Below are 15,864 nucleotides of genomic sequence, written 5' to 3'. Positions count from 1 at the left end.
AAAGTTTATAATATTTTTATAAACCAACCCTGAACTGTTGCTCTCCACAACTTTGTTCCGGACCTGTTTGGAGAGCTCCTTGGTCTTCATGGTGCCCCTTGCTTAGTGGTGTTGCAGACTCTAGGGCTTTTCCAACAGGTGTATATATACTGAGATCATGTGACAGATCATGTGACACTTAGATTGCGCACAGGTGGACGTTATTTAACTATTTTTGTGACTTCTGAAGGTAATTGGCTTCTCCAGATCGTATTTAAGGGCTTCATAGCAAAGAGGGTGAAAACATATGCACGCACCACTTTTCCGTTTATAATTTTTTTAATTTTTTGAAACAAGTCATTTTTTAAATTTCACTTCACCAATTTGGACTATTTTGTGTATGTCCATTTCATGAAATCCAAATAAAAAATACATTTAAATTACAGGTTGTAATGCAACAAAATAGGAAAAAACGCCAAGGGGGATGAATTCTTTTGCAAGGCACTGTACATATGAGATGAGTAATGTAAGATATGTAAACATGCTTACTTTCAAGCCCTTAAATAACTAACAATGCAGTTTAAGAAATAGAGTTAAGAAAATATTTACTATATTTATTTATATTTAATAAACTAAAGTAAAACAATGTAATAAAACAATAACGAGGCTATATACAGGGGGTACTGGTACCGAGTCAATGGGCGGGGTTACCGGTTAGCCGAGGTAATTTGTAAAGTGACTATGCATAGATAATAAGGAGCAACGAGTAGCAACAGTGTAAAAACAAAGGGGAGGGGTCACTATTGTAAAGTGGCTGTTCCACTGGATATCATAAGGTGAATGCACCAATTTGTAAGTCGCTCTGGATAAGAGCGTCTGCTAAATGACTTAAATGTAAATGTAAATGTAAAGGGGAGGGGTCAATGCAAATAGTCCGGGTGGCCATTTAATTAATTGTTCAGCAGTCTTATGGCTATGGGGTAGGAGCCTTTTGGTCCTAAACTTGGTATCGCTTGCCGTGCGGTAACAGAGAGAACAGTCTATGACTTGGGTGACTGGAGCCTTTGATGATTTTTTGGGCCTTTCTCTGACACAGCCTAATGTATAGGTCCTGGATGTCAGGAAGCTTGGCCCCAGTGATGTACTGGGCCGTACGCACTACCCTCTGTAGCACCTTGCTGTCAAAGGCCGAGCAGTTGCCATGGCAGGCGGTGATGCAACCAGTCAGGATGCTCTCCATGGTGCAGCTGTAGAGCTTTTTGAGGTTCTGGGGACCCATGCCAAATCTTTTCAGTCTCCTTAGGGGGAAAGGGTTTTGTCGTGCCCTCTTCACTACTGTCTTGGTATGTTTGGACCATGATAGTTTGTTGGTGATGTGGACACCAAGGAACTTGAAACTCTCGACCCGCTTTTTCCTGTAGTCCACGATCAGCTCCTTTGTCTTGCTCATATTGAGGGAGAGGTTGTTGTCCTGGCACCACACTGCCAGGGCTCTGACCTCCTCCCTATAGGCCATCTCATCGTTGTCCATGATCAGGCCTACCACTGTTGTGTTGTCAGCAAACTTAATGATGGTGTTGTAGTCATGCTTGGCCATGCAGTCATCTGTGAACAGGGAGTATAGAAGGGGACTAAGCACGTGGCACATATGTTGTTGCCTAGCATTACCACCAGGGGGCGGTCTGTCAAAGTCCAGGATCCAGTTGCCGAGGGAGGTGTTTAGTCCCAGGGTCCTTAGCTTAGTGATGCACTTTGTGGGCACTATGGTGTTGAACTCTGAGCTGTAGTCAATTAACAGCATTCTCACATAGGTGTTCCTTTTGTCCAGGTGAGAAAGGGCGGTGTGGAGTGCGATTGAGATTGCATCATCTGTGGATCTGTTGGGGCGGTGTGCGAATTGGAGTGAGTCTCGGGTGTCGGGAGGATGCTATTGATGTGAGCCATGACCAGCCTTTCAAAGCACTTCATGGCTACCGACGTGAGTGCCACGGGGCGGTAATCATTTAGGCAGGTACAGCATTCTCACATAGGTGTTCCTTTTTTCCAGGTGGGAAAGGAGAGTGTGGAGTGCGATTGAGATTGCGCTCAGTGTAATGCAGGGCTAATGAGCTGTTCAGGCGGTGGGACTTTAGTGATACTTTAGTGCTGGGGCTTTAGCCAGCAGTGCTTCTCTCTTCTGCTGATGAAGGACTTGGGTGGTGCTGCTGTTTGTGTGACAGCAGTGATGGGTGGTAGGGGCATATTACCTCTGTCACGCTTTGCTACCACTCTCGTGGTTGTAAGCAATGCAGAACTCAGCTCCCTAATACCACGGTGTCAATTGGGTGAGCAGTTGTTGCCTTCACTTTATTTGATAGTGAGGAAAGAGTGCTCCACTACATGTTCAGCATCACCATCCATTTTAGAAGAGACCTTAGTGCCAAATATATGCTCTGATAGGCTGATGGGCTCTCCAGGCAGTATCCAATGTTGTCAAGGCTGGCAGTCATGCAGCCCTGTAAACAAATATCACTTCCACTAACCTCTTCAATTAAATTACCCTACCAGTCAATTAATTATTACTATGGCTATGGCATTGGGCTCCCGAGTGGCGCAGCGGTCTAAGGCACTGCATCTCAGTGCTTGAGGCGTCACTACAGACACCCTGGTTTGAATCCAGGCTGTATCACAACCTGCCATGATTGGGAGTCCCATAGGGTGGCACACAATTGGCCCAGCGTCGTCCGGGTTTGGCCGGTGTAGACTGTTATTGTAAATAAGAATTTATTCTTAACTGACTTGCATAGTTAAATAAAGGTTAAATTTTAAAAAAGTTTTGTGTTTGGCCTCACCAATGTACAGGGACAGATCAAATTTAAAGCAGCCAGATAATGACATATCCAGTGAAACATATGCTAGACAAGGTGTCATGATGACAGGGTGTCAGTTAATGATCAGTCTGTTAATTAAGAATTAGTCTGTTTATGCCAAAATCACTGATTAAACCCCCCTCACAATTTCTCACGGTTCACTGACATTGTTAATGTTCTCTACATTTTATACACGTTTGAACTTGGTCTGTTATTAGATCTTAAATTATTTGAAATAAGACTTCTTGAATTGAATTCTCTATCAGAAAAAATATTATTTGTATAGTCCATCTGTAGAATTGTTTTTGTTTAAATGTAGATGCTCTACAGATGATCAGTTATGGTTCAACTAACAATCTACTAACCCTTGCCCTAACCCTAACTTTAACCCTGGTCCTAACCCTAAACTTAACCCTAACCCTTTTATTTTATTTTTCTAAACCTAATCCAAACATATTTTCTTTGTGGTTGCACTTGAAAATGGGAGAGATGCAGTATCCTCTCCTCCCAAACAGAGCAGAGCATGCACCTACTGCTGTGGAGTCAATTAAAAGAGAAAACACATCAAAGGGTTCTCTTCTCTCCCCACTCTCAAACAAAGGAGGTCCCTCTGGCAAGAGCACACAAACAGGTGGAAATCCCTGTCCGCTGGTGCCTCGCGCTCTCTCTTTCTCTTTCTCTCTCACACTTACTCTCACTGTCTCGCTCTCTTTCTGACTAATCTCTTAGCCCCTCACTCATAAACCAAGAGGACCTGTGAGATGATGCCAGAGCCAGCCCCTGTCATGGTGCAGACCTCGGGGGTAGCATGCCTAGCCATGATAAGGCTCGTTGCTCTTCCTCAGCGACTCATTCATTTAAAAAATGTTTTTATTTAACTAGGCAAGTCAGTTAAGAACAAATTCTTATTTACAATGACAGCCTACCCCAGACGACGCTGGGCCAATTGTGCACCGCCCTATAGGACTCCCAATCACAGCTGGATGTGATAGAGCCTGGATTCAAACCAGGGACTGTAGTGACGCCTCTTGCACTGAGATGCAGTGCCTTAGACCGCTGCACCACTTGGGAGCCCGAGTTTTTGCCTGAAAAGCCTTCTCTTTTCCTGTGGTCTTGAGAAGTTGGAGGGTGGGAGGATGTTGTATACTGACACAGTAGAAAAGATGCCCCAGTCTGTGAATCATTGGTGCAGTTAATTACAAACTCAAGAGAGACACACTATGGCCTTCTGAGAAAGCAGGGTTGGTAATCTCCAGTCATCTGGCCTACTTGGGTTTTGTGGAAAGATTTAAAGAGGGCTACATTCAGATGTTCTATTGGTCTTTTCTAATCAAGTACTTCAAACAATGTGTAGGCAGGTTGCTTAGGATTCAAACCTTCTCAAATAGCCTAATTCATACTCTTAAAGGAGGTGCTCCCACAATAATGTGGTTTGTACCGCATGCAAGGTAAATTATTGGATTCTTCACACACCACACTAAGACTTTATCCCATTCCACTACCATTTCAAGCTTATATTTATTAAATGAAAGCATGCTTTGCTTTTATACTTACAAGACCATCAGGCTTGATTGAGTGAGCTGTTTTGTCTAGTAGTAATGTGGTGCCTCCCTGTATTTCCTTTAATCTTTATTTTAGCAATATAAATCAAATCACATTTTATTTGTCACTTGCTTTGTAAACAACAATTGTGACTGACAGTGAAATGCTATTTGGTTAAAACCTCTTGAAGCTAGGGGGCAGTATTTTTATGTCTGGAAAAATAACGTTCCCAAAGTAAACGGCCTATTTCTCAGGCCCAGATGCTAGAATATGCATATAATTGACAGATTAGGATAGAAAACACTCTAAAGTTTCCAGAACTGTCAAAATATTGTCTGTGAGTAACAGAACTGATTTTGCAGGCGAAAACCTGAGGAAATCCAACCAGGAAGTGCCTCTTATTTTGAAGAATCCTTGTTCCATTGCCTGCCTTTCCTCCATTTAAAGGGATATCAACCAGATTCCTTTTCCAATGGCCTCCACAGGGTGTGAACAGTCTTTAGACATAGTTTCAAGATTTTATTCTGAAAAATGAGCGAGATTTATCAAATCGCGTCAGTGGACTACCAGATGTCTTTCGATTAGTTCATGCGCGCGAAAGTGGTAGCTCGACATTTTCTTTCTCTCTTGTATTGAATAGTTTACCGTCCGGTTGAAATATTATTGATTATTTATGTTAAAAACAACCTGAGGATTGATTATAAAAAACGTTTGACATGTTTCTACAAACTTTACGGATACTATTTATAATTTTCGTCTGCCCTTCATGACCTGCACGAGCCTGTGGTTTACTGAACATAACGCGCCAACCAAATGGAGGTTTTTGGATATAAAATAATCTTTATCGAACAAAAGGAACATTTATTGTGTAGCTGGGAGTCTCATGAGTGCAAACATCCGAAGATCATCAAAGGTAAGCGATTAATTGTATTGCTTTTCTGACTTTCGTGACCAATCTACATTGCTGCTAGCTGTTTGTAATGTTTTGTCTAGTGATCGATAAACTCACACCAACGCTTGGATTGCTTTCACTGTAAAGCATATTTTCAAAATCTGACACGACAGGTGGATTAACAACAAGCTAAGCTGTGTTTTGGTATATTGCACTTGTGATTTCATGAAATTAAATATTTTTTGTAATTTTTTTGAATTTGGCGCTCTGCAATTCAGCGGATGTTTACGAAAATGATCCCGCTAAAGGGATCTGTGCGCCAAGAGGTTTTTAACTACTTAGCAGTCTTATGGCATTGGGGTAGAAGCTGTTCAGGGTCTTGTTGGTTCAAGTCTTGATGCGTCAGTACCACTTACTGTGCGGTAGCAGCGAAAACAATCTATGACTTGGGTCTTTGACAATTTTTAGGGCCTTTCTGACATTGCCTGGTATAGAGGTCCTGGTTACAATACGTCATTGAGAAAATGTTTTATTTTCATAATAACATCATTTTTTTGGTCAGTAGGTGCCCAACATAACAAAAGGTGGTGGTGTGTTACTCAGATAGATAAATCCTGTCTGCATTTCTGATTTCTGTAACCGTTAGCGTATCTGTGTAATATTGACATAAACTCAGAATATGCAAACATGGTCCTGTTTAATCAATTGCTGTGATGATCAAAGGACAGTTCATTACCTCAGTCAAGTGAATATGTAGCTTAAAGTTATGTTTGTATCTGTATTTATTTTTGCAATAAAGATTGTGATGCTACAATTTCCAATAGGCTTATATCTAAAAAATACATACAGCCTAAGGATGGGGGGCTAATATATACACACACATCATTTTAATAGCAGGACACTGTAAAATCCATTATCCCTCTGAAGAGTATGAATTAGTGATGTGTGAAAAATTCAATAATTTACCTTGTATGCGGTACAAATCACATTATTGTGGGAGCACCTCCTTTAAGAGTATGAATTAGGCTGTTTGAGAAGGTTTGAATCCTATGAAACCTGCCTAAACATTGTTTGAAGTATAATAGACCAACATAGCTACTGTAGTACTGTAGGTCAAAGCTGTGTGCTGGAAAACCTTGGTAGAGCAAGGGTGGAGTAGGCATTGTGGTGCTCATGTGAATTTCCTTTCTTTTTCAGCCTAATTATCACTTAAAGGTGCAATATGCAGAAATCGCTCTGCCATTTCCTGGTTGATAAAATTCTAATAGTTCGCCTAATTTCAGTTTATGTGACAAAATAAGCAAGCGCAGAGAATCATTGTACCATCTAAACCACTGTGAAATATTTGTTAATTAACCAAAAATATAGTATTTTCAGCTGTTTGAAGCTGGTGCACAGAACCGAAAGTAAAAGACGTAAAAACACAACTTAAGAACGGGAAGCATAGAAATAGGGCACATTGAACAGATCTACCGCTTGTTAGACTTGCTTTTAATGAGAATGACAGATCTATAACTAACAATTCTATGTGAATTTGGTCAGGTTGCACAAAAAGTTACATATTTCAGATTTAAAACATAGTTTTTTGTTTTTAATCTGCATGGTTTCTACACCGGAAGGTGATTATGCCACATTATTATACAACACTATTAAATACAACTCCTGGAGAGGGGTTCTTATATGTCATTGAGCCACAGTCCTTTTTTAGTGTGCACATTTGTGTGTGTGCTTCTGTGTGGGTGAGTATTTATGTGCATGCATACGTTTAATAAAGTCATATCTATGATATTATAACTTCATTATGGATAAGGTGTCTACATACAGGTCCATAAAATTGTGATGTGCAGAGCAATGGTAAATAAGCAATTACAGATAGTAACGTCACACTTAATATGGTAATTTGTTTTGATAGCCAGAATGCAATATACCGGTATTATAAATGTCCAGATTTCTCTAGGATAATTTTTTTCTCCAGATTGTGAGCATGTACCTCAGCAGTTCCTCACATAACCCTTATATCTGATAGCAGAGAAAGCTAACCAAGATAACATCACGTGATTTGACAAAACAAATATGTTCTGTTGCATTTAGACCAGGATCTCTACATGTAAAATGAATTGTATTTATAAAAAACTCAGATCTACAGTATATCTAATTTAAAATACCAATGTAAACCGGGTCTAACGGTGGCCATACTGTTTGGTCATTGATTTGTATATACATGTTCTGTGTGTAAGCATTTGCTTGCCAGCTCTAGGCCTATTTTAAGTCCCATCTCTACTATGGTTTCCATGGTGATATTATTCACTGCTTCCATAGTGATGTTATTGACAGCTTCCCCCCTTCCCTCTCTTCCAGAGGTTTGAGGTGCACCCAGACCCCATGGTGACCGTGGCCCATATGGTGCGGGCTGGGGGAGGAGTTTGGATGGCCTTTAGTGAGGGCTCTTCTATTCGCCTGTTCCACACTGAGACACTGGAGCATCTGCAGGAAATCAACATCTCCACGCGAGTATCTTTGCACAACCCAGGTACAGTACAGAACGCCCACCCTCAGGTTGGCATAGGGATTCATCTTGACCTTCTAATTCCAGGGGCCAACGTTTTCCTGCTGTTTTTACAGTAGAGCCCAATGTCACCCTCTCTAACACTCCTGCCCTTAAGCCCTCTGATTTAATGCATCTCTATAATTTTGACGGCCCATTCTTGGTTGTTTTTGAAGTATTTTAGAAAACACTTAAGTCAAGTGTTGTATGAAACAACGTCAACTCCACAAGTCTTTGCTATTTTTCTATCACATTCAAATCTGTCTTCAAGCACATGCAAATGCATGAGCCTGACCTGTTGTATTAGTGGGGTTAGGAGGAAAACATATGGCATACATTAGTCCGTTTTTGGGGCCCTCATTGTACAAGAGCAATGAGAGGGCACCAATTAAGTCACACCGACGATGCGCTCCTCACTGGACAGGTATTCTGGTCTTGTCTTGCTGGAGCTAGCTGCTCCTTGGGTCCTGTGCTCCAGGGATTGACCTGAATAAGTAGCCTCCAGAACCCGTGAAGCCCTAATGAAGCTGTAGGGTAAGAGGCTGGAATTAATAAAAGGAGTAGAGTCATGAAGGCGCTGTTAAAATGCTGACAGGCAAAGTTTTTCATTGCATGAGTTGCCATGGAAACGCTTGTTTTTCCTTTAACGCCCCTGCAACGCTGGTATTGTGCCAGTTTTCCCCCCTTCTTTCTATTGGCGTCTCTCCATTTTCTTCTCTCCTCTCTCACTTCCTCTCTTCTTACCTTATCTTTCTCCCTTTAATTTTGTACTGCCACATCTCTTTTCTTCTCACCCATATTTGCTGTCTTCATCTCACCCTCATTTTACCTTTCACTGCAACCCCTTTAGGATGATGTATACATTCTCCTCACTCTCCGCCTCCTACCTTCATGATACATTAAATATACTGTATATCAGCCAACCCAGGTATTTCCATGGGAGAGTCAGGACAAACCCACAGCAGACACAGAAAAGAGTATGTCTGAGGGTAGTCATTCCACACATTGTCATTTTGATTCAATCTCAACCCAAGGTCCTATGGCCCAGGGAGTCATTACATCCTGATTAACCTGGTGCCTCAACTCTCACACTGTTTCTGAGGGTTATTTTGAGCTGATTCAGTGTAGCCTGTGCTCCCTTTCCGCTAATGCTGTCTGAATGTATTCAAATGTGCCTCCTTCCCCCATGCATCTCAGCCCAGATAGAGTTTGATATTCTCCAGGTCAAAAGGACTGAGGATCAGAGTCGGACAAACTAAAATTAGAAAAAGGCAGTGCACCAAATCAAGCTTCAGCAGCCAGACAAAGATAATTACCGTCAACAGTTCCACTATTGTAGCCCTTTCTCATGAAATGGATGGAGAAGAAAATAATAATAAAAAAAGTCATGTTTCAGAAAGCCCAAGCTTTTCTTTCTCAGATTGAAGTTTATTTTTGTTAGACACTTGTAGAAGACGTTCCTATCGGTCAAGATGTCTAGACTTTAGATAGTTTGGTGATCCTGAGGTCATTTCTTCCCTACTCCAGCACTTCCTGATGAAATATGCAGCATGTATGAGAATGAGAGAGGGTGGCAGGTTGGCCTCAGGGAAAGTTGGGAGACAGGGTGCAAGGGGGGTTAGGGGGGCTAGGATGGGGGGTGGCTAGAGGGGTCCTCAGGGCCTGAGAGAGAAAATGCTCCAGTTTCTCTTCTGCTGTGCTCATGGGTAAAGGAGCACCTGGTTCTTCTGGATACACTGAGTGCACATGTAACATGGAATATTGATTGAGTTATTACAGATCAATGCTCTTCCATTTCCACTGGCCTCTCTATTAATAGATCATTCATTCATGAATGATCTTTTCCCAAAATCCTCACCCTTTAACCTTTTACACTTGTGGGAATTGGCCTATATGGATGTGGCTAAATTGAAATGTTTCTTACAGAAGAAACATGGAAAGCATAAGCATAACCATGGTAGCAATTGAAAGGGAACAGCTTGGAGATAATGGGAAAATTATTAGACCAAAGTTGAGGACACAACAGTTCACCTGACACAACACTGAATACAAACATTACACTGATTATATTATGTGCATTTTACATTTACTTCCTTTTTTGCCGCATTTGTTGATACCGAAATCTGAAAATACTCTTGTTACATTCATTAACATGATAATAAGTATATTCCTGGTAAATGTGGGGTAGGTGCAACATAAGACAACAAAAATGACAAGGGTTTGAGTGAGAGGACTGACTGGTGTCTCCAAGTGGCCACACACCTCTCCAAGGTGTGCACAGTTTCTAAGGGCATTTCCATCTAAAAGGACCCATGAGTACCAACATGTGAAGTTCATAGGAGCATGTCAAATTGGATGTCAAATGAAAGCTAAGAGTCTATATTTTTGGGAAGGCATAGATAGATGTTTCAATCATTTTCCATCTTAATTAGGCATACGTAAAGGCTTTGATTTCTGGATAAACAGATGGAAAAGGGGTGTTAGAAAACATCTACCAGAAAAAGTCTTAAAAGGTATCAGAAATACATCAAAACACAATAATATTGAAGTAAAGCCCCCTGCCAACTAATATCATCAGTTATATTTTGTTTTGGAGAAATTGTTTACATTGCCTTGTGCCTTGTAATTCTGTTACCAAAATCCCACATACTGTATCTTCAAGATATTTAAACATTTATCTCCCTCATGAGGAGGGAGGATAATGAAAGTTCACAGAAGTAACAAGTAATCGTCGACCACCAATTAGTTATAGTGATTTACTAATATCAATTTTGTTTATGAATTAGTAAGTGATTAAAACTCGTAATTCCGTTACCAAAAAAATCAGTAATGGAATTGTTGCAACTGAATTGGCTACAATGGGAAATCATAATAGTCACCTGCTACTGTCCTGCCTCCCACTGTCATACTGTTATGTTCAGCTGGTTACTGTTTTCTTTCTCTTTCTGTTATCTGGTGGTCAAACCAAGAGTGTTAAAACAGTCTGAGTCTGGACAACCTCTCCCTCTCTCTCACTCTGCCTCTCGTTCTCACTCTCCAGTTAATGTCACCTCTCCCAGCTCTTACTGACACCCACCCATTACCACCCTCTCTTTCTATTTACCATAACCAGCATCCTCACCCACTGAGCATCGACCGACACCAGACATCCATGGATGTTCAAATTTGGTCAGTCCACCCAGTCCACAAACGAACCGGGATGGACCAAATCTGAACCTATCATAGACATACAGTATGTTTCACAAGTTTGGATAGCACAGTACTGTACAGTGAGTATAGCACAGTCAAGTACAATACAGTACAGTGAGTAGATCACAGTAGAGTACAGTCCAATACAATAGAGTAGTACAGTACAGTACCGTAGAATATAATATACTGAACTCTACTGTACTATACTGCAGTGTACTCAACTGCACTCTACTGTACTGAACTCTACTGTACTCTACCCTACTCTGCTCTGCCATTCTGTGCTGTATTGTACTGCACTGTACTCTACAGTGCTCTGCTGTGCTGAGCTGAGCTGTGATGTCAAAACTTATGAAACATGAGGAAAATGACATTCATATCCATAATTATGCATTTACGTGTAGTACAGATCAGGGATCCATGATGCAATTCAGTTACTGCAATTCCGTTACCAGGTGTAAATCCATTTCACTTACTCAACAACCAAAATAAATGTTTTCTAACTCAAGGTGCCATGTCATAGCTGACACCCCATTCTTTCTGCAGACGTCTTTGAATCTTATTTTGGAGCAAATATTTTACAGAGTTTTGAAAATGTGGTCGCATAAAAACCTGAGGGAGATTTTACTGTAATTCCGTTACTAAAGTTTGCATCGGCACAGTTCCTCCACTAAATTATTTTTTGCACATTTTCCTGTGGAAATTGTTGAAAGTAGTCCTTGTGCATAGAGTTGTATGGTTTGTTAAACTTTGAAATCAACATTTTACAGTGAAAAAAAACTGAGTCAAAGCGTAAATCCATTATCAAGGAATTGCCCCTATGCAATTTTAATGCACTTTTATGAGTAAAGAAGAGTCTTCAACTACAGTATCAGGCACTTCTTCGAGCTCTCCTAGCTGTGCTGTTGAGGAACTAGAGCAAGCACACTTGTAGTTGTTTTGTTTGGAACATAACTCTGCATTCCCGCCATCACACCATTACTGTTGTTGTTTACACAATCCAAAATTTTTCTATTTTCAATCGCAATCTGGGTTAGGTGGGTATGATTTGTAAGCTTGTTCTATTGCAATCATGACTAGCTATGTTATAATATACGATCTTACAGTGTTAGGCTTTCACAAGGCAATTCAGAGAAACAGACCATAATTTTGGTGCGCATAGAAAGGAGTCATGAGTGCATTGAGATACTTTAAAATAAACAAACATAGGCTCATTCTGTAGAGAACAATTTGTCACGCCCTGGCCATAGAGAGGCTTTTATTCTCTATTTTGGTTAGGCCAGGGTGTGACTAGGGTGGGCATTCTGGTTTCTTTATTTCTATGTTTTGTATTTCTATGTTTTGGCTGGGTATGGTTCTCAATCCGGGACAGCTGTCTATCGTTGTCTCTGATTGGGATTCATACTTAGGCAGCCTTTTTTCCTTTGGTGTTTGTGGGTAGTTATCTTTGTTAGTGGCACTAATGTCCTGTTAAGCTTCACGGTCGTGTCTTTGTTTTCTTGTTTTGTTGGCGACATTTACATAAATAAAAGAAAATGTACACTCACAACGCTACACCTTGGTCTCCTTCCGACGACGGCCGTGACAGGTATGATGCCATGTCATCTTGTAACTGTACATCAAACATAGTGATCGTAAACCTTGACACTATATGACGTAAGTTTTATGATTTGGAAATGTAAAGTGCACATTAGGACTCACCGGTGTTTGGCTTGCTTGTATAACATCAAAGCAGTATTTATAATAATCCTCAACGTCGCATCTTTCAAAATACATTGAGTCATTTAAATTTACGGAATTTTATTCATTGAGATAAAACATTTATAAAAGTTGCTTAAAACCTGTTTGGGCTCAAGGGGCAGTATTGAGTAGCCAGATAAAAGGTGCCCATTTCAAACGGCCTCGCACTCAATTCTTGCTCGTACAATATGCATATTATTATTACTATTGGATAGAAAACACTCTCTAGTTTCTAAAACCGTTTGAATTATATCTGTGAGTGAAACAGAACTCATTCTGCAGCAAACTTCCTGACAGGAAGTGGAAAGTCTGAAATTGAGGCTCTGTTCCAGGGGCTGCCTATTAAAGCCCTTGTCATTTATTAGTTTAGATGCACTTCATACGTCTTCCACTAGATGTCGACAAGGAGTGAGAGAAGAAATGGACTGTGTAACTTGATCTGGACTCGAATTACAGCTCATGGAATGACGTGTCCTTCATTTCCTGTTTTCAGGAAGGCGCGAAGAGAGACATGGATTTGCCTTCTGTTTAGCTTCCGTTATAGGCGACTAATATCTCCGGCTTTGATTTTATTTGATACATGTGACCATATCATCGTAAAGTATGTTTTTTCAATATAGTTTCATCAGATTATTGAACATTTTTCGGGAGTTTTGCCGTGTTCCGTTCTCTTCCGTTTGTTGACATGGAGAGCGTCGTGCCACCTGGCTAGTGTGCTTGCTGAATCGAGGGATAATGGACGTTCTAAATCCAAACAACGATTGTTCTTGACAAAGGACACCTTGTCCAACATTCTGATGAAAGATCAGCAAAAGTAAGAAACATTTTATGATGCTATTTCATATATCTGTCGTACATGTGAACTAGTCGCCGACGCCCAACGTTTGGGTACTCTAGCTATACCGAAGCTGCATATCGTAATGAAGTTATTTTTAGAATTCTAACACTGCGATTTCATTAAGAACTAATGGATCTAGCATTTCCTATACAACATGTATTTTTTAGTTATGTTTATGAATAGCTATTTGGTCAGAATATGTGTGTCATAAAAAGTGTCAGAAAAATATCCGGATGTTGTGGGAAAAAGTAGCTAAGTTAGCACAATGTGTAACCACTGATTTCAGCTCTAAATATGCACATTTTCGAACAAAACATAAGTGTATGTATAACCTGATGTTATAGGACTGTCATCTGATGAAGAATATCAAGGTTAGTCAAAAAATATATATTTTACTGGTTTGTTACGATCGCTAACTTTTGCTACGCTAACTTTTCGCTAATTTTTGGCTTGTCTTTCTGGCTATTGTGGTAAGCTAATATAACGCTATATTGTGTTTTCGCTGTAAAACACTTAATAAATCGGAAATATTGGCTGGAATCACAAGATGCCTGTCTTTCATTTGCTGTACACTATGTATTTTTCAGAAATGTTTTATGATGAGTAATTAGGTATTTGACGTTGGTGTCTGTAATTATTCTGGCTGCTTTCGGTGCAATTTCTGATTGTAGCTGCAATGTAAACTATGATTTATACCTGAAATATGCACATTTTTCGAACAAAACATAGATTTATTGAATAACATGTTATAAGACTGTCATCTGATGAAGTTGTTTGTTGGTTAGTTTGGTTGGTTCTTGGTTAGTTAGGTTGGCTTTGTGCATGCTACCTGTGCTGTGAAAAATGTCTGTCCTTTTTTGTATTTGGTGGTGAGCTAACATAAATATACGTGCTGTTTTCGCTGTAAAACATTTTAAAAATCGGACATGTTGGCTGGATTCACAAGATGTGTACCTTTCATTTGCTGTATTGGACTTGTTAATGTGTGAAAGTTAAATATTTAAAAAATATATATTTTGAATTTCGCGCCCTGCACTTGAAGTGGCTGTTGTCATAAGTGTACCGACGCCGGGCTGCAGCCATAAGAAGTTTTAATTACCGGGAGGGATGGAGGAAACTTCTTGTTGCGAGCGATGCTCAAATTCAGAACAGCTGTCAGTCAAAACCCATACAGCGATGTGAAGCACAGAGCCAAATCTCTGACATCATGTATAGCATGTTACTGTACAGCCACCATGTTTCAATTTCGGTGCTAATTAGTGACCAAATCTGCCACTTTCAAATCGTATACGGGTACGAGTGCAAAGGGTTAATGTGCTGCTCCTCACCAAGGGGTTTCTGTCCGATGCCATAAACAACTGGGAAGGTTCTAAAGCCGAGAAGAAAAACCTGTCCCTTCTGCTAATGGGTTTAATAGTTGTTTTCTTTGGGTAAAAAAATATGGACAGTACCAGTCAAAAGTTTGGATACAGCTACTCATTCAAGGGTTTTTCTTTATTTTTAAAATGTCCTACATTGTAGAATAATAGTGAAGACATCAAAACTATGAAATAACACATATAGAATCATGTAGTAACCAAAAAAGTGTTAAACAAATCAAAATATATTTTATATTTGAGATTCTTCAAAGTAGCCACCCTTTGCGTTGATCACAGCTTTGCACACTTTTGGCATTCTCCCAACCAGCTTCATGAGGTAGTCACCTGGAATGCATTTCAATTAATAGGTGTGACTTCTTAAAAGTTAATTTGTGGAATATCTTTCCTTCTCAATGCATTTGAGCCAATCAGTTGTGTTGTGACAAGGTAGGGGTTGTATACAGAAGACAGCCCTATTTGGTAAAAGACCAAGTCCATATTATGGCAATAACAGCTCAAATAAGCAAAGAGAAACGACAGGCCATCATTACTTTAAGACAAGACAAAAACCATCAAGCACTATGATGAAACTGGTTCTCATGATGACCTCCACAGGAAAGGAAAACCCAGAGTTACCTCTGCTGCAGAGGATAAGTTCATTAGAGTTACCAATCTCTGAAATTGCAGCCCAAATAAATGCTTCACAGAGTTCAAGTAACAGACATCTCAACATCAACTGTTCAGAGGAGACTGTGAATCAGGCCTTCATGGTCAAATTGCTGCAAGGAAACCACTACTTAAGGGCACCAATAATAAGAAGAGACTTGCTTGGGCCAAGAAACACTAGCAATGGACATTAGACCGGTGGAAATCTGTCCTTTGGTCTGATGAGTCCAAATTTGAGAATTTTGGTTAGAACCACCGTGTCTTTGTGA

The 15,864-nt window shown here is 40.2% G+C and overlaps 1 protein-coding gene across 1 annotated transcript in view; it reads left to right on the top strand.

The window, feature by feature from the left end:
- The window catches only part of arhgef10la (Rho guanine nucleotide exchange factor (GEF) 10-like a), a 309,208-nt gene that overhangs the window by 273,901 nt on the left and 19,443 nt on the right, over positions 1-15,864 (top strand). Inside the window, exon 20 of the mRNA XM_039015885.1 lies at positions 7,621-7,792. Within this exon, the coding sequence (XP_038871813.1) occupies positions 7,621-7,792 (172 nt within the window). The remainder of the gene's footprint in view (positions 1-7,620; positions 7,793-15,864) is intronic.

Source organism: Salvelinus namaycush, chromosome 20 (assembly GCF_016432855.1).
Source record: "Salvelinus namaycush isolate Seneca chromosome 20, SaNama_1.0, whole genome shotgun sequence".
NCBI lineage: Eukaryota > Metazoa > Chordata > Actinopteri > Salmoniformes > Salmonidae > Salvelinus > Salvelinus namaycush.
This window is presented reverse-complemented; position numbering and strand designations above follow the sequence as displayed.